The sequence below is a fragment of the Zingiber officinale genome, chromosome 1A (assembly GCF_018446385.1).
Source record: "Zingiber officinale cultivar Zhangliang chromosome 1A, Zo_v1.1, whole genome shotgun sequence".
Classification (NCBI taxonomy): Eukaryota; Viridiplantae; Streptophyta; class Magnoliopsida; order Zingiberales; family Zingiberaceae; genus Zingiber; species Zingiber officinale.
In genome coordinates, this window is record NC_055987.1 from 127,401,761 (window position 1) to 127,424,520 (window position 22,760).

General features: G+C 36.9%; 2 protein-coding genes across 3 annotated transcripts; one reads left to right on the plus strand and one right to left on the minus strand.

Annotated features, from left to right (window-relative positions):
• Positions 1-3,776: 3,776 nt before the first annotated feature.
• Positions 3,777-9,128, plus strand: LOC122031798 (serine/arginine-rich SC35-like splicing factor SCL28). 2 transcript variants are annotated; one of them, XM_042590952.1, is made up of 7 exons: positions 3,777-4,059; positions 5,839-5,916; positions 6,440-6,604; positions 6,706-6,770; positions 6,866-6,902; positions 8,549-8,728; positions 8,798-9,128. In XM_042590952.1, exons 1-7 carry the CDS (start codon positions 3,866-3,868, stop codon positions 8,805-8,807), a joined length of 729 nt encoding a protein of 242 aa, XP_042446886.1. In that variant the 5' UTR covers positions 3,777-3,865; the 3' UTR covers positions 8,808-9,128. The 2 variants fall into 2 exon arrangements, with proteins under 2 accessions (XP_042446886.1, XP_042446893.1); XM_042590959.1 differs by lacking the exons at positions 8,549-8,728; positions 8,798-9,128 and adding an exon at positions 7,780-7,952.
• A 184-nt stretch (positions 9,129-9,312) lies between these two features.
• LOC122031792 (lipase-like) lies at positions 9,313-12,743 on the minus strand. Its single transcript, XM_042590939.1, has 9 exons — positions 12,528-12,743; positions 11,833-12,292; positions 11,641-11,735; positions 11,415-11,518; positions 10,922-11,022; positions 10,724-10,824; positions 10,204-10,641; positions 9,968-10,099; positions 9,313-9,719 (listed from the first exon to the last, which is right to left on the minus strand). Exons 2-9 carry the CDS (start codon positions 12,094-12,096, stop codon positions 9,560-9,562), a joined length of 1,395 nt encoding a protein of 464 aa, XP_042446873.1. The 5' UTR covers positions 12,097-12,292; positions 12,528-12,743; the 3' UTR covers positions 9,313-9,559.
• Positions 12,744-22,760: the final 10,017 nt, after the last annotated feature.

A 22,760-nucleotide genomic window follows, 5' to 3' on the forward strand; every position in this document is an offset into this window, starting at 1 on the left:
GTATTTTCGAAGTCAAATTATATCGATTCAACAAGTTAACACGAGAATCTGAATTCATTGCAAGTTAAATAGGAAAAAAATTACATTGAATTTAGGGGTGATCAAACCCAAACAAATATCTTCTACCATGAACTACATCCCACCTTGACCACAATGAGAAATTGAATAGCAACTTAACTTGCTACAACCCCTCACATGCAAAAACTTGTGTGAAGAGAGGCCTATACATGCTGCCAGATTGCGAGATTAAATAGACACACAGACACACAAAATCACACAGAAGAAATCTGCATGTTAGTTTTGTCCTCTTTGAAGGCCCCCTCTCCTGTATCAAATTCTTTCAAAATTTAGTTTCTAACATTCTATATTTTCAATGCAAAGCATTTTGTGTTAACTTTGTCAGTCACTGAATATAGTTAAATTGCACGATTGATGATTGATCTCGGCCATTCTAGATGCAACTGAGATTATAAATTCCTGTAGAAATTGTGGTGAAAACCAGGTGCAGGAGCTTAGACTTGCACACTAGTCTTGTTTCCCTTCTCTCCTTTTGGAACTCATTGGAAACTTAACTCATTACCATCACTATTTTTTCATTCAACCGTATCATTTGCGATAAAATGAGATTAGAGTTCATAGCCGGTCAATCGGAAAAACCTTGGAACTAACCTGAAATACCAACTTTGGCTGATTATATATATTACTGAAGTTTTGCACTTAAATTCTGATACAGATTGAGAATTTAGATCCTTGTACTTACAATTATGTGAAGGCATACCTTAACGATCCAGCGGTGCAGAAAGCTCTACATGCCAATGTGACAAAGCTCAATTACACTTGGTCTGGTTGTAGGTATATATACATTTCATATGCACCCAAGAAATTTCCTTTCTTTAAACAAAATAATGAAAATTTAGCTCAGCTATTAACATTGTGTCTGGATGCAGCCAAATGATACCTGTCTGGACAGATCAGCCTTACACAATGTTGCCAATCATCCATGAATTGCTATCTAACGAGTTAAGAATTTTGAAGTACAGGTAAAAAAAAAAGATAGTCTTTAAGTTCACTAAATGTATCAACCCATGAGATGATTTGAAAGGACAAAATATAGATGAAATCCTCCTTCACCATGACTCAGTGAAGGGTTTCTTCATCATACTTCAGATTTTATATACTTGAAGGTACACTAGTTTAATAGGTGCACTAATTTGTATGACTTGTATAAATAAGTATAGGTGCATCAATTTTATTGATAGTAATAGGTGCACTAGTTTAGTATAGACAATCACTTCGATTTTATGTATTTGTCCACTGTTATTAGTTTTGTATTTCTTATATCAAGTGTACAAGTACAGATAGTAAGTGAAGGGTTTTCGCTCGAGTTGAGTCCCATAATAAGCTTAGCTGGGCTTACACTTTCATATGCAGTGGCGACATCGATGCAAGAATTCCTGTTACTTCTACAAGCTTAGTAGGGCTTGCTGTGAAATCTCCATGGAGAGCTTGGATGCTTGACAATGAGGCAGATAACTTTTTTTTTAGTAAATTAGTTTAGATAATTTGAGATTTATAAAGTCTAATAAGTACATCCACCTTCATCCTTGATCTTCGGCGATAGGATTTCCGTCGATGATGGAAAGAACCTTCTGTGGAACATGTTGAGTAACTAAACATGGTATGGCGGTTTGGCAATGATGATGATGATAAGAATTATGATAATGAATTTTTATGAATATGTAAGTTGGGGGATATATCATGGAATATGAACAACCAAGGCCGGCCCTGACTTTTGGGGGTTCTTGGTAAAAAGAGAAAAGAGATTTCCATAGGATTTTTTTTTTACTAACGTAAAACTTGAATAGAGTTTAATAGAAAACTTAAAAATTAATATATTTCATTTAACATATGATAAACTTCATATAAAATATATTTCTCAAGATTCTTTTAAAAGTTCAATAGTGTATAAAAATATATTTCTCAAGTTTTTCAAAAAAGTGCTATACCTACAAATATAAAAAAAAAACAAGTATGAAATAATCAATGAAAAAATTTAGATCTTCTAGCATTTTGAAAAGCAAAATCAACAATAAGATATTCAAAATCAAGTTTTTCTAACATCTCATTTTCGATGCATAAAATTATCAAGCTATTTATATTCAAATCATTATTATCATTTTCTCTTAATTCGTCTTGCTCATTTATCGCATGATTATGATCATCATTTTCTCTGAATTATTCTCGCTCATTGATTGCATGATCATTTAGTTTTCTTGATTACTCGATTGTTGTTCATTTGTTACATGATTATTTAGTTATTCTTGACTTTTAATTGAAGAGCTAGTTTTAAAAAACTTATGAAGAACACCTTCATGAGTTTTAATAATCAGTTTCGTTTTTTTTTTCTAACTCCTAGATTGATATTTCTTTGGAAACATGTGTGTACAACAAATTTCAAATATAAAAATAAAACACACAAAACTAACAACAAAGTTAGTAATGAAACAAATACAAGCAGTGAAAATAATAGTGAAAGAGTAATAAATCCTAATTTGCGCTTGAAACAATCGATATAATCTATTCTATGATGATTAAAATTATGATGATTTATTATTCTTTTAAATCTGAAAGAAAAATCATAAAATATTGAACTCCAATACAATTTTAAAAATAATATTGAATATTGAAAATAAGAAAAAAAATATATAGATAAGTAAGTAAGTAATTTATATTGTAAATTTATATATTGATGAAACTAAAACTTCAATTGGAGAATAGATTTTTGATTTAATTAAAAAAGATTAGAAGGAGAATAAGGGAGGAAATTAGTGTTCATGATTCAAACTTTCCTTTTCAGAGTCTTCTGACTCCTATAAACGAATTTATGAAGAAAGAGTTGTACAAATAATAAATTCTTTAGTAAATAAGATCGATTACATTTTTGTTTGTCTTTCTTTTCTTTTCTTTTTTTTTTTTTAAGATTTTTTCTTAAATTTTAATGGTAAATAATTTTTTAGCCTTTATTAAAACAATCCAGCCATATATATATTTTTGGACCTTTATTAAAATAATCTAATAAAATATTTTTTTTGTTATTATTAAAATAATATAATTATAATTATATATATATATATATATGCCAAATTTAGGATTTCTAAAAATCGAGGGTCTAAATCATTGCTCTCGGTATCATACCTCAAGGCTGATTCTATGAACAACACCATAAAATCAAACACTTGAAAGAAGTTTGAATTATTAAAAAAAATCAAACACTTGAATTATTAAAATCTAGACACTTGAAAAGATTTACTTTCCGGATTAGTTTTACCATAAAATCTAGACACTTGAAAAGATTTACTTCCCGGATTAGTTTTACCATAAAATCTAGACACTTGAATTATTAAAAATAATAATAATAATTTAATTTATCCTTTTTAAGCATCAACTTTAGCTTTAACTATAAAGATCTTTCAAGGCTGTAATTTAAAAATTTATAGGTAAATTATTTTTTTTTTATCTTGCAACAGTTTGAGTTTAGAAAAAGGGGTGTGAAGGATATAAAACTATTTAAATATAATTTTCATTTTATCCACTCTGATTTTTTTTATCTTGTTGATTATTATTGAATATATTTTTTCTTTATAACGTACCGTGTGGAAAAGTGCAAAACCCACATAATTAATTAACTATCGTCCGACTTATCTATATATCGGAATTCTTCCCGAAACTGGTACGAGCATATAACGCCCGCAGCAGCCGCTACAAAAGGCCTCGCTTTGCCGGTCGCGTTGCTAGGTTTTCTTTTCTGCTCTCCTTTCTTCTACGGTCCTACGGCGCCTAGGGTTCCTCCTTTCATCTTCCTGACATGGGGCGATATCGCAGCCGCAGCAGAAGCTACAGCCCTCGGCGGTACAGCCGGAGTCCTCCTCGCCGGAAGCACTACGACGACCCTCGCGACCGGTACCATGGAGGCGGCGGCGGCGGCGGAAGAGGAGGAGGAAGGGACTACCGCTCCGCCCCCTCTGGCCTGCTCATTCGCAACATCTCTCTCGACGCAAGGTCCTTTCTTCGTCTTCGTTCTTCTTCGTCTCCCTCTGGCCTCCTCTTGATAACTCCGCTTTCTTTTGATAGTCTCTCGTAGTTTTCTTCCACGTTCTTAAAATTCATATTTGGTTAAGTATGTGTCGTACAAATTAATGTATTGATATGAATATGATTGACAACTGAAATGAACATACTCTATTTTCTTGCAAAACTGTATTTTTGTCGTCTCAACTTGTGATTTCATATTGTATATTCATGGAATTCTCATTCTACATCATGACATTCTGCATTTTACTGCATTGTTAGAAAAGTATGATCTACATTCCACTCTTATAAGCCAATGTTTCTTCCGAATTTTAAGGTACTACTTGTGAAATTTTAACATCCACTTCTCTCTCTGTTTGCATGATATCTAACCGAGTAGGAATGATTAATTGAATTGTGTAACAGCTATTTCTCAATCCCATGCATGAGAAATTGATATGCAGGATCCAAATGGTTAAAGAAACGAGCTTAAAATTGTACAGTCGCCTGTATGATACTGAATGAATATGTGGGTGTTTATCCAGAATGACAATCATAGTTGACTTCCACAAATATTTTACAATTGTTTTGGTCATATGGTTCTTTATCGGTAATAGATGAGATGCAAATGCAAATCAAGTCAACTAACTCTGGTATTATAACTGATATAGCTCTAAATCAACAGTTGAATCTAATATTTCAACTGTTACACTGCTGGATTTCTATTACTTGTGTTTGAGATCCTAAATCTTTGTTGGTTGCTCAATGAAATGGTAGACATTCTATACTAGTTTCTTATATTTGTGTCTAATAATGCCAAAAATCATGCAATTTGTTCTGATTTTTGTGCCATATTAGTGACTACATGTTCAAGAAAAAAGCGGATGTGTTCTAAAAAAAATTGGTTTGCGAAATTGATAAAAACATGCCATAATTACTATATTTGCAAGAAGAATTCTTTGATAATATTGTGTATCTTTTTTGTATGTTTAGATAATAATAGTTATGATTTGAAATAGGAATTTACTAGGTTCTAGATCAAATAATTGAACAACTAAAGGCATATGGGATAAGAATGATTGTGTGGATGTGAGAATGAAGTATGCCATGTGAATTGCCTTTGGTGATGCATGTCACTTCATCCCCTGGTCCAAAGAAAAATATTTGAAAGATGTAATTGACGTTTGACAAAATGAAACATTTAAGCTCTGAAGTTGATGCTTCGTTGTTCACATACCTGAACTTTAGAATGTTGTTTGCTCTCCTCGCAATGGCATATTAGGATACCTATTTTTGTTTGCGCCATGAATTGAATAACATGTTCTTCATCAAATAATATATATTTTAAGACACTCTCTTAGTCACACATTCATATATATTTATATGTTGTTAAATTATCTGTATTCATTGAGTTGTAGTTGTATATTTGTGATTGTAAACACTTTTCTTTTAAAACTATTGTCTAACTCATCTGATTACCAAGGCTGTAAGTCTCTTTGGCAAAAGCAAACCCAGCATTAAACTGTCTCTAAAATCTGTTATGTAGATTGGAAATTTATTAGTTCATAACTTTCTCTGAAGAATGGGCTGTTTTTGTTGCCCCAAGATCTAGGCAAATGCATCAATGAGAATTGATTATATGTTGCTCTACTTTTCCTCTCTGTTTAGTTTTTTCATGTATTGGCAGATAGTTTTTTCTCTCCATATGCTCTTCAATATATGTTCAACAAACATGAATTAAATAATAAAATGCCTTTCTGCCATTTATAGGCCTGAAGATCTACGTATACCGTTCGAGCGTTTTGGTCCAGTGAAGGATGTCTATCTTCCGAAGAACTACTATACAGGGTACTTCCTTTTTCTGACTGCAGTGAACTTATTGTTCCTATTCTCATTAACAAGCATTAAGATCTAGCAGCTTGACTTATGCACCATTACGAATTACTCTTTCCTTGTCGGGTTCCTCTTTTTGAGCAAGAGTCAGGAAAGTAAAGAAGCAAATTTCAGTTCATCTCAAGAGCATAATTTGAACTTTAAATACTCTTTCCCACTTTGAAATTGATAAAAACAAGAAAAGCAAATGGTAAAGGTTAGAAGATACTATTCCAAAAGAGAAATAAAAGGATAAGCTAGAATGGTTGTCTTCTCACTCACCTCACCTGGTGGATAGGGATTCTTTTCCATGCGGTTGAAGGCTACTCTTTTTGTCCTATTGTTGTGGATAATTGTCATCCTATATAGTTAAAAGGATATTCTAGGACCACAAACAAACAACTTTATGTTGACTATAAAGAGAAAGCAGATTTGGTCCTCTTTTGGGTTGTCCTTTACTGCAGTAATGTACTCTGATCTTGTTATTCTGTTATTGTAGCGAGCCACGAGGTTTTGGATTCGTCAAATTCCGCTATGCAGAAGATGCTGCAGTAGCTAAGCAGCATATGAATCGTCAGATTATCGGCGGCCGTGAAATTTCAATTGTCTATGCTGAAGAAAATAGGAAAACTCCTCAAGAAATGCGCAAGATGACACGCATTAGGTGTGCTCATTTATGCTTTCTGCTACTATCACTTTTCATACCTTTTGATTAATTTTAGTTGCCTCAATTATTTGCATAATAATGAAATTATACTTCTGCAGTGAAAGACATATGGGAGGACGACACCGGCGGTCTCTGTCCAGATCTCCCAGACAACGACATCGCTGTTAGTATTCTGTAGTATCATTGCATGGTATTCATAAGTCATCCAGTTTCTATGTCTGCTTAAATATACTTATAATGGATCTTTGTCTGTGGCAGCATATTCACATTCTCCCACTCCCAGGCACGATTCAAGGTTTGTCACAATATACAGATTTGTGATCTTGCATGTTGTTTAAACAAAGCTGCTAGCCCCTATTGGGTTGGGTTAGGTGTAGAATTCCTCCTCTGTCTGTATGGATTATTTTATTAGACATCACTATTTGAATATCTGACATACCAAGAAAATCTGAGCAATGATATTTATTTTATTAATTGTTTCCATAGACATAGGAGGATGTGTTGTTAACCTTAATTTGTATCCTAGTAAATAATAATACTAACATGGTAATACACCCTATAATATTCTATTTGAAGATCATGGTTTTGCATATATTGATTTTCCAAATTTTTTGTAGTTGGATGGAAATTCCTTCGACCACAGAGTAGAGTTTTAAATTGATTTGTAACATAAATCATTTGTTCATGATTGTAAATAAATAACATCATTATATACATAACTTATACTATCTCCCTTAGACTGGATGGTTTCATTTTAACCCTTCTTTCAAGACCCAATAGACCTTAAAACGTTTCTCTAAATATCTACAGAGTTTGCTAGCCCAGGGATTGGTTACATCCATGGAGGCCTCAATCATCCAAACTGCAATATTACAATTTGAGATTTTAGTGGCTTCATTGACTTAAGTTCAGCAGCCTCCTGTATTCCTCTAAGAGGCTCATAGCTCACCAATAGTCTATTTTACAAAAATAGAACCAGTCATAATAGCACAATTAATAATTGGATTTAGTGTTAAATATTTAGTCAATTAAAAAAAATTAGATTTGGGTTTCTTTTTTATCCAACTTGGATAAAGGTGTAACCATTCGAAAATTGGCCAATCTCGTACAAATGTCTTGCTTTTTTGGATGAACTTCTATTGATTTTTATAGCCTTTTCCATGTTCATGCAGATTGTAAAAGTGAAACGAGTATGTAAAGAACCAAAGCTTTAGTAAAAAAAAGTAAAGAGGAAGTGACAGTAAAGTTGTTCACATATTGATCACCTAATTTGAAAGCTATGAGGAAGTTTCAGTTAGTCTTCATCTTCAACAGCTGTAGATCACTGATTACATGGCTTGGTAGAGATACAAGTCCATTTTAACTTTCTGTTACCTCAATAGAAAAAACTTTCCATTCATATTTTGCTTTCTTAATTGTCTGTTTGATTGTTTTATACTATCCAGTTAGAAAAAGAAATTAGAGCTTACAAAGTCAAAAGAAAGATTCATGAAAAGAGCTCAAAGCGAAAATACCATGATCTCCTGTGAAGAGAGCATGATCTTCTTGATGGTTGTCATGCATGTGATGAAAGTAAGATAATTTTGGCCTAAGAAAGTTGACGCAAAGAGCTGTCGATGCTGTTCAATAATCAAGTACACCAATAAGAGAATAAAACACGCTTGGATCAAACTTCCATATATATTCAGGAGTTGTGATATGTTCCAGGTAAAGATTAATTCTTCCAACATATCAAGTTGGAGATGATGCTTAAGAACCTGTGGGGCAGATAATGTATAATGTTCGTCACAGAGAGTATCAGATAGTTGTTCTTTTACTTTCTGATAGCATTTGCAAATTGTTGACCTCATATCCAATGCCACTCCCCCTTCAGATTAGTAAATGCTCTCTCACATAGCATACCACACTTCTGAATAATTATTCATATATGGTCATATGCAGGGACAATGGAAGGGGTGGCCGTGATTACTACTCTCCGCCGAGATCAGTTTCTCCATCTCCTCTGAATGGTAGGGATTATGGGTCACCTGATGATAGGGATCACAGGTCTAAGAGGTCTGAACGTCAATCTCCAGGTCCTGAGGTTAATGAACAGAGCCCGTCAAGGTCACGATCCTACAGGTCAGTCTCAGTTCTATCATGTTTATTTTTATGTGCTCATCAATCTCACTAGTGACTAAAACATTGCAGTCCCAAGTGAGTGCTGACTGGCAACATTTTTAAATGAGTCCAGAATAGGGAAACCAGCTGCTCTGAACACACTTGCCTCCAATTTTCTGGTATTCCTTCAAATCTATTAGCAAAACTTAGTTTGGCGAAGGTTCTAGATGTGACTTTGTACTTGGTATATGGAGCCTCTGTTCTGGTGGGTCTGAAGTAGATGTTTTTGTGGCCTCTGCTCTAGTGGGTTTTCTTGACTCCCTGTAGTAGATGTTTTTTGAGACCTTTTTGTTCAGAGTCGTGAACAGACTCGTTAACACAATTATGTTGCTGATTTGTGTGTGATTTATGTTTTTCTTTACATTCTGTCTTTTCTGAGTCGTGGTTATGCATTTTAATGATAGTTTTAGATTTTTTTTTTCTATTTGCTGCGGAAACAGCTGGAAGGAAGATATCTTGTAATGCTTTTGAGTGATTTTACTCAAATTCTTGGTACAATTTCTGTATTTTCTACAAAAATAAAATATTTGCATTGCTACCTCAGATTGAAAAAAGAAATAACATTAGAATCTCAATCAATTCGGTCTGTTTACTAAATTCTAAAAAATGAGAAAAGTTGACTTGCTAGATTCAACTGAATCTATTAGACATATGTTTGAATGCAACTGATTTTGCTAGATTCGTCTAGAAATGGCCCAAAGTGGCCAAGCTCAAGTACATGTCTAGTAAAATTGAATAACATTGAGGTGCGGTAGCTGCTTCTATTTACTGCCGCTAACTGCGCCTACTCGATCATTGGCCTTTATCGTTGGGTAAAACTGGTGTGCTGTTTCGAATGATGTGTTTTCTGCATCTTTGAAATATGCCATCATATAACAGATCAAACTGTACCCCTGCTCGGTCCCGATTCACAATGAAAAAGATGTGATCGGCTTCGAGCATCCTGTAGTACCTGCAACGATTTGAAGAATGATTGTGTTAATTTGGGTAATGTGAGTAGAAAGATTGTGAACTAAGCTGAATTCTATGATCGCTCTGATGAATCTCATCGGCAACACTAATTGTTTAGGTCACACTAATCATGCCCGCTTGATGGAACATATAGATAGCAATACAACATACATAAAGCTTTTCAAATTGCATTCATGCTAAGATTGAATACAAAAATGAAAGATGATGATGAAGTGCAGGAGAACAAACCATATTCCTGGTTGTAGAGGATGGCATTTTGAGTCGTCTGCAACAAATTTGTTCGGGTGTTCAATAGGCATGCGAGGATGAGTCATGGATATCGTATTTATAGCTCCATCATTGTCTTCCCAATCTTCATCCCTGCTCCAGTAATCCAAAGAATCACAAATTAGTTTCAGTCCGTAAATCTCATCTGTAGTCTGAACTATACATGAACCAATCTACATATAGCTTGTCTGACTCACCGGTAGCCTTTGTAAGGTAGAAGAGCATTGCGAGGGAATTGGTATTGGCACATCTGCAAGACTCGAAGAAATAACATCGGGTGGATACCCAAAACACTGGAGGGAATTGTGAACCCAAACACCCTTCTTGTTCTCTTAGTCGCATAGCTGAAGTAGAACGTGTTGGGGAAGGTTTGAAGTCCTGAATTAAGCTGGATAGAGCCTTGAATTGTGAGGTCGGGTAGGATCCAATCGCCTGAAGCAAAAGGCCCAGTGTTTCCTAAAAGCAGATCAACAAGACCTGAGATGCCGGTATTCCTCCATCCCATACGAAAATGATCGAATCCAAAGTTGTAGTAGTTCTTAAGCCATGAAATTTCCAGCCAATCGTAGATGATAATACCCAGGCGACAAATCTGGAGCAGTGATATGGGTCTCATAGACCTCCCATCCTCTGGCCTGGTAAACAAGATACTTCTTAAAGAACTCAAAGAACGAACAAGTACATTATTACTTCTTAAAGAACGAACAAGTTACTCACTGCATTCCATCGAAGTAGGCTCTAGTCGTTCCATTCAGTGCGCCGGATAAAGAAGTGAGACTCAAAACCCAGTCCTCGGAAGTGTCATAGCCACTGAATGCCTGTTGCAGCACAAAGAATGTGTGATTCACAAACCTTGCGAAGAAAAAATGAGAGCAAGAAATAGAAATAATACATCAATGGAGAAAGTAAAAACACCTTGTCAGCAAGCATCTGCTGCATGACCCTAACGACCTGAACACCTGCTGAATGGCCAACAAAATGGAGAGGATGGTGTTCATCCCATGAAGGATAGTGCCCTGCAATCCAAGCAAATGGAGTAAGCCTAACAGCTTCTGTTGGACCATCCAGTTTATAGGATCAACAGATTTTTCTATGGTTGGTGAAGGAATAAGTGGGAATTAGGATTCTATTATTTCAACAATTTCAGACTAAGAAATCCAATCAAATCTATCATTTGTGTTTGAGAATTCTCAAGGATTTTACCAAAGAGCTCTATGATCAAATATATCCATAATTCAAATATAGAAAACCAAACATTAATTATCATTTTATGATATCCAAATGCAAGAACTCTAAGGAATTCCTTTCCAATACTTTAATGTCAACTAGAACAGTTTAAGCTTCATGTCCTCTCCAATTACGTTGATAACACTAATTACCTTCCATTTGATTTCAGTTTTTAGTGTACCTTGTTCATAAATCTTCCCAAGTTGTGAATGTCCACAGATCCTGCTATGCTCCTCCCCGTAGTCAACTTGCCCTCCCTTCAAGTAGTAGAACAGTTCCCTTGCCCTGTGCTCGAAGATATCACAAATAGAGGGAAAAAAAAAAGAGGGAAAAAAAATTCATTTTTTTCTGATATTTTCTCCGAAAAGAAGGGAAGAAATGGAATCAATTGATTTGAGAAGAAGTACCTGTCATGGATGCTGGTTAGGGATCCCAAATCCGGGACCAGAACACGCTCATCCTTCTTCTCCGCCCCGGCGAAGTAGGACAAGCCGCCAAGCCGCTGCATCCCAAACAAAAGCCTGATTTAGCACGATATTAATCGCCGAAGAGGCAACAGCACCGTCGCCAAGCGAGACAGCACAGCTCGCAGTGTATACCCCTTTTCCGAATCCAAAGATACCGTGCACCAACACGATCGGAGGCGGCGAGCCCTCGAGCACCACCGGAGGCTGCGTCTTTCCTTCCGTAACCCTCTTCCCGGCGCCGAGGTTGAAGACATTGGGCCGAAAGCAGTCGGTTACCGCCTGGGAAATGTCGGAAGCCAGCGCGGAGCTGAAGATGTACAGCCCGAAAAGCAGGTGTACCGCCGCGCTGACGAAGAGCTCCGTCAACCCCAGGATCCCGATCGACAGCCTCGCCATTTCTGCCCCCGAAAAGAACCAAAAAAATGCGCTTTTTCTGTTGGTTCTTCTGCCGCCTCTTCCTCTTCCTCTTCCTCTTCTGGATTCAAAATTCAAATGGTGAATGATGAAGAACAAGAAGAGGAAGAGAGGATAAATGGAAGAAGGCTCTAAAGACCACCTCCTCCAGCCTTATCTTCTTCCGATTATACTTTTCCTGCCATTTATAGTACAAGTCTTGAATCAACAACTCAGTCCTCTTTCTCCCTTTCCCTTTTTTTTTAAAAGAAAATTTTCAAAATGACAACTTTGCATTAAATTCAGTAATCATAGAATTCTAGAAGTTCCACCTCATCATCCACCAAAATATATTTGCATTTATTTATTATACTATGATTATTTTAATGAACTCTTATCACGACAGAGCAAATGAAAAATGTTTTTCGATTCACCTTGATTGAGAAGGCATTCGTGGCGAGGAGACCTCAATAATATATTCGTGTTTAAATTCAGAGAACAAATCCCTTCCATGTTTTCCCAAGAAATTTCTTGTTGTTTCTCAGTTCCCAATGGATCTTTCTGCCGTGTGTCTGGATAGTTGGGGATAGGGTTCTTGATAAGTCATAGGGATAAACTAAGCTGCCATTTCTCTCTATGAAATTTCTTGTTGCCTGAACATTCCAATGGATTCTTGTTGCTGCAAGTGGAATATAGATATAATTATGTAATGTTTTTTTTATTAAAAAAATTATTTGTGTTTTATACAATAATTAATTGGATGGGGACAAGCAATCTTATCCTCACAGCTAATAATCCAACACAGTTTGATTTGGTTCCTATATTCTTGGTCATGTAATATGCAATACAGACGGGAAAACAAGAACAAGCAAAACATCTGATGATCAGAAACTTACATTATAGATAAACTAAAATTCAAAGAAATTCAAAACACAGTGATACGGTGATGATGAAGGGTCCATCCAATTGTCACGGTGAAGGTCAAAGGAGATCAAAGTCAAGACGGCCACCTCTTAAAAGTCATCTGTCGATCGGACTAGCAAAGACCTGATTCACCCGAGCCGAGATCACCTTTGACTCGGTCATGAGCCGAGCACCCGACGCTCAAATAAGAGGACAAAGAGAACCGGGCCGAGCGACTCTTTCGCTCGGCCTAGCAGCAGATTTGACATCAGCCGAGAGAGTCGCTCGGCCTAGCAGCAGATTTGACATCAGCCGAGCACACAGACAGTGGACTTCCGACCGAGCGGCTATCCCGCTCGGCTCAGCAACAGACAACACTTGGACAGTGGACTTCCGGCCGAGCGGCATAGCATTCGGACAATGAACTTCTGACCGAACGACCATCCCGCCTGGCTTGACAACAGAGCACATGGACAGTGGAAGTCTGGCCGAGCTACTATCCCGTTCGGCCTACTAACGGACACAGCACACTATCTTTCGACATCCTTTTGGGAGCTAATGTCGTTGACATGCAGTATGGTCAGATAGAAGCTCGTACGGCAGAAATGTCCGCTGTCACTTCAGAGATATGCTCAACTTATTAAAGTACTGTGTTAGGAACACTTTACTGGCACGTCTTTTCAAGGAAAGCTTTGAGATGTGTGCCCGTCTTGGGAAACGGGTAAACACGCTACATGAGCCTATATAAAGGGGGTCCAAGCATCGACGGAGGTATGCGTTACATGTGATATTTATTGTTGCGCTACAGTTCTCGTTGCTTCTTCTTCTTGTTTCGTCGAAAACTGACTTGAGCGGAGGGTCATCGCCGGGACCCCTTCCCTGGCTCGGCACTGATATCAGCTGTGTTGTAGGTCAGAGCGAGGTCCAAAGAAGATCAACAAAAATGCCACATCCCCAGTATCCTTCTGCTCGACTTTTAGACAAGATCACATAGTTTGCCAACCCTAATACCAGCCAAATAGTTATGTCGTTTTCAATTATGAGAAATTCAAAAAAAAAAATTGCATAAAATAATGGAATGACGCATGTGCGAATAGTAATTTGAGAACCTTATCTTGTTTGATCCAGCTGCCTGGAGAAAGCAGGGCCTCCACTCCATTCTGTAGGTGGCAGAGATTATTGAATTGATGCCTGCACATGTTTGGGTGGCAAGGTTAACTTAACCAATTATGACATTACTTTAATGGGTTCTTAAAGTATCCCTACAGCAGGGAGGATTGACCATGTAAATCTGACTTGGTTAATAGATATGATCACGCCCCAACAAATCAATAGCAACTATTTCATTACTCCAAGTGTCTGAATAATTCATGAGAAGTTATAGTTTAGACCTGGTCCAGTTTGCTAATTTTTTTTTCCTTTTAGTTTGATTCACTGCTTTTTCTTTGCATAACATTTGCTTTTGTTTGATGTTGGTTAACAACATAACACACCCATTCTGTTTTATTCGAGTTTGGGACTATCCATAGTGAGCACACGATAAAAGGTCAGATGAGGATGTTAAAATAAATAAATAATATATAAGGATGTGTAATAGAATTAATTATGTTAATATAGTAATCTATAATTACACCAATAAATGACGAGCATGTAATAAATGTTAATAACAGTAAGGGTTAAGAAATTGTGTATCTCCAGTCGAAGCGTGGGACGTGCCGACTGTCTTTAGAGAATTTATTACCGCCCACGGTGCAGAGGCTCTCCGGTAAAATCCTCCCAAGATCCGACAACCGCTCGCGTCGCTCGTAGGTGCACTCCAAAACGAGCACCGCACTCGGACTCAACCTCAGATCGCGAACCAAGGAAGAAGAAGTAGAAAGCAAGGAAGAAGGAATGCTTTGCTTTCTGGAGTGTGTTGAGAAGGAAGTGTATTTATACACTTGAAGCAGTGCAGAGGAAGAGACGCACATTCTTCGCATCCTCACGCGACGCGGACCAAACCAGGTGTGAACCAAACCGGACTGGCAAAAACGAACCGGGCCGCCCGTAAGCGCGAGGCCCACGGGCTGGGGATTTGCACCTCTATCGTGTGCGTCGCGTCCGGTTTATAGATTTCCGGTTCGAACCCCCTGAAACCATCTGATTTGGGCTTAGCCCACGCATGCGTGTAGGTCCTCCTTAACTTGACTAAGCTAGCATGGAAGCCTTCCATATATAAAGACTTCTAAGTTTCTTTATCTTAGCAATGTGGGACTAAAGGGAATTGAATTAAAAATCCCAACAGGATGAACATGATAAGAAATAAAAATATTAAAAAATATATATATAATTATGTTTATTGAAAGAAAATTATGAGAGATGTGTTTAAGATGCGATGGACATGTACTTAGACGTTTAATGAATACTCTATTTAGACGATGTGAGATATATATATATATATATATATATATATATATATATATATATATATATATATATATATATATATATATATATTAATATTATTAAAGAAAAATAAATATTAAAAAAATAATATTAATAATAAAATAAAATAAAATATATTTAAATATAGATGATAATATAATAGATTTATGACAGAGGAGACGTGATGAGATAAAGACTGAGTTATTTTCTATGGTTTTTATATATACATGAATTGCATGCCAAGAAAGAAAAGAAAAGCAAGACATCTCCATACATTACTTCATCGTCTCCATTTTTAATGCTACCAACTCTATTGGTCTAAGTTTCTAATCAGAGCATGAGACGTTCAACCATGAGCATTTTGAGAAGTAGGCAACAATTCACGAATTATCATTCTTTTTTAATCTTACTACTTTTTCACGCATAAAGAATTGGTGATGTACCATCTAGAAATGCTAAGCAGATTTAATGCGGTGATAAAGAGGGGTCTGTCCGATACAAATCAATTATCGAGGTAGAGGTTAAAGTTAAGGTGGTCAATGTCAGGATGTCAAAAGCTCGCCTACAGTATCCGAGCGGAGGTCAGTTATAACGGCCGGTCAGGGTAACCAGTGTCCGATTAACAAGAGACTACAACGTCCAGTCCGACAATCAGTGTCCGAGTGGGCCATCCGTCTAGCTTGGATAATACGGTAAGATCGCTAGATGCTCAGTGTGGGATGGCAGGACGCTGAGGAGACCGAAGAGCTTGTCCGATCGGGAGAGACAAGACAAGCTACTACACTCAGTCATTGCAAAGAAGAGCAACTGAGGCCGACAGAGCGGAGGAGTCTTGACCAAGCGACTATTCTGTTCGGCCACGCAACGGGACCATTGTTATATCTCTCGATATTCTTTTGAGAGATAGTGTCGCTGACACAAGGCATGGTCAATAGGCAAATCGTACGATGAAAGCTTCTATTGTCTTATCAGGGATATGCATGCCTATTAAGGTATGGTGTCAGAGACACTTTCTTGACAAGTCCTTTCATCGGACACATTGGAAAATATATCCATGCCTCAAGGAGCATGCATGTCGCCTATCAGGACTCTATATAAAGGGGGGTCCAAGCACTAACGGAGGTATGCGTTATTCACTGTTTGCGCTTGCGTTATTGTTGCTCCGCTTTCCTCTACACTTACAGGGCATCAAGCAGGATATGGAGACGGAGCGGATCATGTATCCGTTCGGGGACAAAACAAGAAGCCGACCGACACATATGGGGAGGCACCCAATGCGGTGATCCTCTTTCATCGAGCATTGTTTCATTCCTCTACCAAGCGGACAAGGACCGAGGGTCTTCCTGGGATGATGCACCTGTTCGGGATGCACGACAAGGGAAGGTACCAAGGGATGATGATTCACCTGAGCGGATCAATCAACAATTCTTGCAGGGGATTCTTGATGACCCTCTACCGAGGCACTACACCCCGTTGGCGATCGAAGAATGCAACAGAACTACCGATCTGGACGACCACTTGGTCAAGTTTGACAACGCGACCACACTTCATCAGTACACCGACAAAGTGAAGTGTTGGGTCTTCCTCACCACCCTCTCCGGATAAGCACAACGTTGGTTCAAGAGATTACCGAACAGATTAATCCATAGCTTCAAGGACTTCTGAGTGACATTTTTACACCACTTCGACAGTAGTCGCCGCCACCAGAAGACAAGCGTCAGTCTGTTCTCCTTGAAGCAAGGGCCCAGGGGAGGCATCAATGGTCTACATCCAACGCTTCAACTAGGTAGCTATGGATATTCCCTCGATCTCTGCAGAAGTATTGGTGAACGCCTTCGCACAAGGTCTCACAGAAGGAGAGTTATTCCTGTCACTCATTCGGAAGCCACCGAGGAATTTCGACCACCTACTCGGGAGGGCCATGGAATATATAAACGTGAAGGAAGCCTAAGCGGCTAGAAGAAAGGAGGTGCATGCTGAGTCCATAGCAGCGCCCGAGCGAAGACCATCGAGTAGCCATCAACCCCCAAAGGGGCCCTGATCGGGAGGAGTCCATCAACACTAGGAGTCGAGGACACATGTTGTGCAGCATGTAGCAGTCGGTCGCCCAAAGGCTGCAAAAGGCAGACATAGATGCTACTATTCTGCTCCTTCCATCAGTCGACGACGCACAGCACACGCGACTGTTATGATCTAACTCCCATTGCAAGCCGATTAGCTCCACGAGGAATTCCAATTTGAAAAGTTAAGTCAAGAAACTTAAGGACATGTTGGAACGGTTCACCTTAGGTTCAAAGAACCTTAATCTGATTCTGGGAAAACAAAGGGTCTTATACAACCGAACCGGACTTGGATACAAGGTTAGAAATCAATTCAAATCTTATTTGTCTTTAGTGTATCGATCAACTAAGAACCTAGTCAAGCATGGGCCCCCAAGTTTAGCTTGACTAATCAAGTTGGATTTGATCAATATTAGATCCCTAAAAATCAAATCCACTACCTTGATAGACCTTATCAAGGTTATGATCTAGGGGAAGTCAATCGAAAGACTATTTTTATTAGATAAATTTAATTGATGTTTGATTTACTGCTCTCGCTTTATACATGCTTAGATTAGGATAAATAAGAACTTAGACATGATCTACACTTGACTAGTTAAACCTAGGATTTTCACAAAGGAATTAAATATTCAATTTCTTTAAAAGGCTGTATGTAGAAGTGGTTGATGATTCAATACCCAAGAAGGTATAGTGCCTCGCCACAGTCTAGAAGCCAATTATTGAAAATTTAAATTTAATTAACTAACTGTTAAACATTAATCTCAATAATTTAAATTTAATTAACTAACTGTTAAACATTAATCTAACTCAAATGTAAATCAAACCTTAGATTTGAATTTAAATTAAAGATTAAATTAACATCTCACAAACTTATAAATTTCCTTCATTGAAAATCTAGAAAATGGTAAGATGGACCTAGGCATAAAATAAAGAGTAGTTAACGAAATCCAAGTTAATTAATTTTAAATTCTTAATTAATTTCAAAAGAATAATTTATTTTAAATTCTTAATTAATTTCAAAATATAATTTTTAATTAATTTTAAAAGTATAATTAATTTCAAAATATAATTTTTAATTAATTTTAAAAGTATAATTAATTTTAAATTCTTAATTAATTTCAAAAGTATAATTAATTTCAAATTCTTAAGTATAATTAATTTCAAAAGTATAATTAATTTCAAATTCTTAAGTATAATTAATTTCAAAAGTATAATTAAATTCAAATTTTTAAGTATAATTAATTTTAAATTCTTAACTAATTTTAAAAGAATAATTAATTTCAAATTCTTAATTAATTTCAAAAGTATAATTAATTTCAAATTTTTAAGTATAATTAATTTTAAATTCTTAACTAATTTTAAAAGAATAATTAATTTCAAATTCTTAATTAATTTCAAAAGTATAATTAATTTCAAATTCTTAAGTATAATTAATTTTAAATTCTTAATTAATTAATTTTAAATTCTTAATCAATTTCAAAAGAAAAATTAATCCTAATAATTTCAAAAAAAAAATTAATTAAGTTAATTATTTTCAAAGTATAATTTTTAAAATTCAAACAATTATTCTTTAAATTAAAATTTAAACTTAAAAATTCAAATTTAATCTATTTTGATATTCAAAATTAAATTATTCTCTTTAGACTTAAATATCTTTCAGAATTCTCCATCTCGTACAAACTCATAAGTTTAACATATTTGATAATTTAAAAAGGGTGAGATAATTATTTTTTGTTTTACTTGGACTCTAGGACCCTTAAAATTTAAATAATTTTTTTAGCATTGATCAAGGGGGAGTGAAAGAAATTAAGTTAAATTAAATATTTTTTCTAAAAATTAAATATTTTCTCAAAATTTAAAGTATTCTTTTCAAAATTTCGAAATAGAGTTCTTTAAAAAGTTCAAAGTATTTTTAAATGGAAGCTGTTTTTTTAGTCTAACTATTTTATTAAAAAAAAGTCTAACCATTTTTGAAAAATAACTTTAATTTTTTTAAAAAAAAAAGTTTAAATATTTCTATTTGAAGAAATAAGTTTTTGAAAAAAAAATTTAACTAAGTTTTTTATGTACTTAACTAAGTTTTTTAAAATATTTTTAAAAAGCTAACTACTTAACTAAATTTTGATAAAGCTATGTATTCAATAAAGTATTGTTAAGTATTTGAAATCATTTTCTTAGCTAAGTATTTTTACAAGGATTTTTTTTTCTAAAAAAGCTAATGAATTTTCAAAACTTAAATTTATCCAAGTTTTTCAAGAAAGCTAAGTGTTTAGCTAATTTTTTTTTAAAAAAATCTTTCTAAAGCTAAGTATTTAGTTAAATTCTTTTTTAAAGAAAATCTTTCAAAAGCTAAGTATTTGATAAAGTATTATTCAATATTTGAAATCATTTTCTTAGCTAAGTATTTTTACAAGGATTTTTTTTCTAAAAAAAAAGCTAAGGAATTTTCAAAACTTAAATTTATCCGAGTTTTTTCGAAAAAACTAAGTGTTTAGCTAAATTCTTTTTAAAGAAAATCTTTTAAAAGTTAAGTATTTAGTTAATTTTTTTTTTAAAAGAAAATCTTTCAAAACTATGTATTTTAAATCCCTTTTAAGCTAAGTGTTTGCAGTGATAAATTCAAAGGAGCTTCAAATTAAAATTTTGAAAAAAAAAGGGTTAGTATTTTTTTAAACTTAGTATCTTTTTGATGTATGTCAAAAGGGGAGAGAAAGGTTAAAATTAAGTTAAACATATAATCTTTGATTAAGGGGAGCATAAGGGAGATTTTTTGTCAAAATATTTTACTTATGCATAAGTTCTTTCAATTTTATCACTCATGCTCATGCTTAAGTTCTTTACATTATTGTTATATTTTACTTAAATTTGAATTAGGTTGCCATAATAAAAAAGGGGAGATTGTTGGTATAAGGTGCATCAGACGATTGAACCTAAGTTTTGATTATAGCAAATGGTCTAAAGTTAAGATTACTTATTGTCTAACAAGTGTAAATAATCTTGCAAAAAAGTCCTAAGTATTCTTAGGTAAAAGTCCTAGTGGATTCTAGGCAGGTGGAAAACCCTAGAGGAAGGTAACCCTAGGTCCTAGAGGGAGGTAACCCTAGATAAAGGAAAGTTCTAACTGCGGTTAGGCAAGGCAAAGTCTCGATGGGTCAAGCACTTTGAGTGAAATCCTAGAGTCGGTGACTCTAGGTGAAAATCCTGGTGGTCGCAGACCAGGTGAAAGTTTGGATGAGTCATGGAGCGAACGTTCAGCATGAAGACCTGAAGTCTCAGACGCTGAGTAAAAATCCAGACGGTCTGGAGGACCGGTCTGACAAAAGGTAAACTCTCATGAGAGGAGTAGGTGAGGATGTATTCCCGAAGAGGGAACAATAGGCGTTGGTTCGACCTAGAGTTTCAGTGAAACTCAAAGTCAGAACAGGACAATCCGAAGCTGTCAAATTCATATTATATATTGTTTATTGCTTGAACTAACGTTGTTTTGTAGAAAATAAGGGTGCTGAAAAAAAGTGGTCCGGGCGCCCGAAGCTGGTCCTAGCACCCAGACCAGCCTCGCCTAGGAAGGGCCTGGGGCGCCTTGGCGATTCGGGCACCCGGAGTCTGTCCAGGTGCCTAGACCGCAAAAGTCATCCATAAGCTGATGTGGAGCACATCGATTGGCCGAGTCACGTAGTCCAAGCGCTCGGAGGGGTTCCAGGCGCCCATAATAGTCGATTGAACGAGCCACGTAGTCCAAGCGCCCGGAGGGATTCCAGGCATCCAAAATAGCTTATATAAGCAGCATTCAACCATGAGCTAAACAACAAAATTCTGAACAACTTCCGCTTCTGTAAGCTGCTCCGGAAAAGATCCTACGACGCACAAAAGCTCCGATAACGATTCTACTGAAGATTTTGGATTTGTAGTTGTCGGTATTCTTTATTTTACAAGTTGTTTTAATATTGTAATTCCATACTTGTATTTATTCGGAGTTGATAGTGGATTGCCCATCGAAAGTACTCTCAAGTGCAGGCCTTGGAGTAGGAGTCGCCACAGGCTCCGAACCAAGTAACTCTTGGTGTTCGCGATTGCTTTCTTTTTGTCTTTTCTTTCTTATTCCGCTGTATTTTACTCAAACGTTTCTAAACTAAAGTGAAAGTCACGAGCACTATTCACCCCCTCTAGCGCAATGATCCTACACTTCGCATCAAAGGAGCTGGCCTGCTTATTGAGCCTCATCAGTTGCAAAGTCTGCTAGACGCTCTTGCCCCTCTCTGCCTTCAGTAGCTCGACACTCTTTTGCAGATCGACCTTTAGTTGGGTTGCCTCGGCAGTCAGCTGCTCTAAGTGCACCTCAAAAACCGCTGACTGACCGCTCGGAGCGCGCAGCTACTAGACTTCATGTTCCAAAAAGGCAAGCCTCTAGCACATGACCAGACTTTTGACCCAGTACTACAACAACAAGGAAATTGTAAGGGCTAAGCAAATAAAAATAAATAAGTACAAAGGCAACGTACATACCCCAATGGACATCTGGGTATGACTATCCGTGAGCTCCCCTGAAGAGATGACCGCCGCACGGGCCTAGGCATCGACCCATATTTGTGCAACGGGCCCTTGGATCGGTATCTGGTGCTCGGGGGTGCGGGACGTAATGTCGTCCGAACTACGCCACTTCTCGGTTGACAAATGGATAATTGTCGTTATTTGTCTATGGCCGCTCAGACCAGAGGGTTCCGAGGTAGCTCTGCCCGTAGACTAGGGCATTGGGGTCGGTTGGATGCGAGACACTTAGGTCGCCGGCAAGGATTGGGGCAGCATGAAGGCGATCAGTGGTGCATATATAGTCCCCAGCGGTAGCCCGAACAACGACGATGTCAGGTCGGATGACAGTGAGGTGTAGAGTCTGCGACTCCTTGCTCGGGGAGAGTTGGACGTGGATGTCTCGCCTCGCTCGGAAGATGGTCATGAATAGGCTTGGGTTGGAGTTTGTAGAGCGGAAGTGGCAAAGCAGGAGGACCCTTCTGTGCGGCGCCTCTTGCGCCTTTGAAGGGGTTCACCGGAAGTGACCGACTCAAAAGCCACCGCGATCGGCAGCATCGAGAGTCGTTTGGGAGGAAGGTCTGCTGAAGCAGCCGCTACCCCACTTGCTGTAGTCTGACTTCTTCCACCACACTGGTCGGTGCTTCCACTCCTTCGGCATCGCCAAGCGAATTTTTGTGCAAGCCGACTGGCTATAGGTCGTGACTCTCCAGTTCGGCTACTGCTGCGACGTTGATCTCAGCGTCTGCAAGTCTG

Bases quoted from the DNA above. Each gene is read 5' to 3' on its own strand.
- LOC122031792 (XM_042590939.1), bottom strand. From the start codon at position 12,096: ATGGCGAGGCTGTCGATCGGGATCCTGGGGTTGACGGAGCTCTTCGTC. The intron at 11,736-11,832 runs GTATACACTGCG...TTTGGGATGCAG, and splicing joins TCTTTGGATTCGGAAAAGGG to CGGCTTGGCGGCTTGTCCTA. The intron at 11,519-11,640 runs GTACTTCTTCTC...CTTCGAGCACAG, and splicing joins CTAACCAGCATCCATGACAG to GGCAAGGGAACTGTTCTACT.
- LOC122031798 (XM_042590952.1), top strand. From the start codon at position 3,866: ATGGGGCGATATCGCAGCCGCAGCAGAAGCTACAGCCCTCGGCGGTAC. The intron at 4,060-5,838 runs GTCCTTTCTTCG...TGCCATTTATAG, and splicing joins AACATCTCTCTCGACGCAAG to GCCTGAAGATCTACGTATAC. The intron at 5,917-6,439 runs GTACTTCCTTTT...CTGTTATTGTAG, and splicing joins CCGAAGAACTACTATACAGG to CGAGCCACGAGGTTTTGGAT.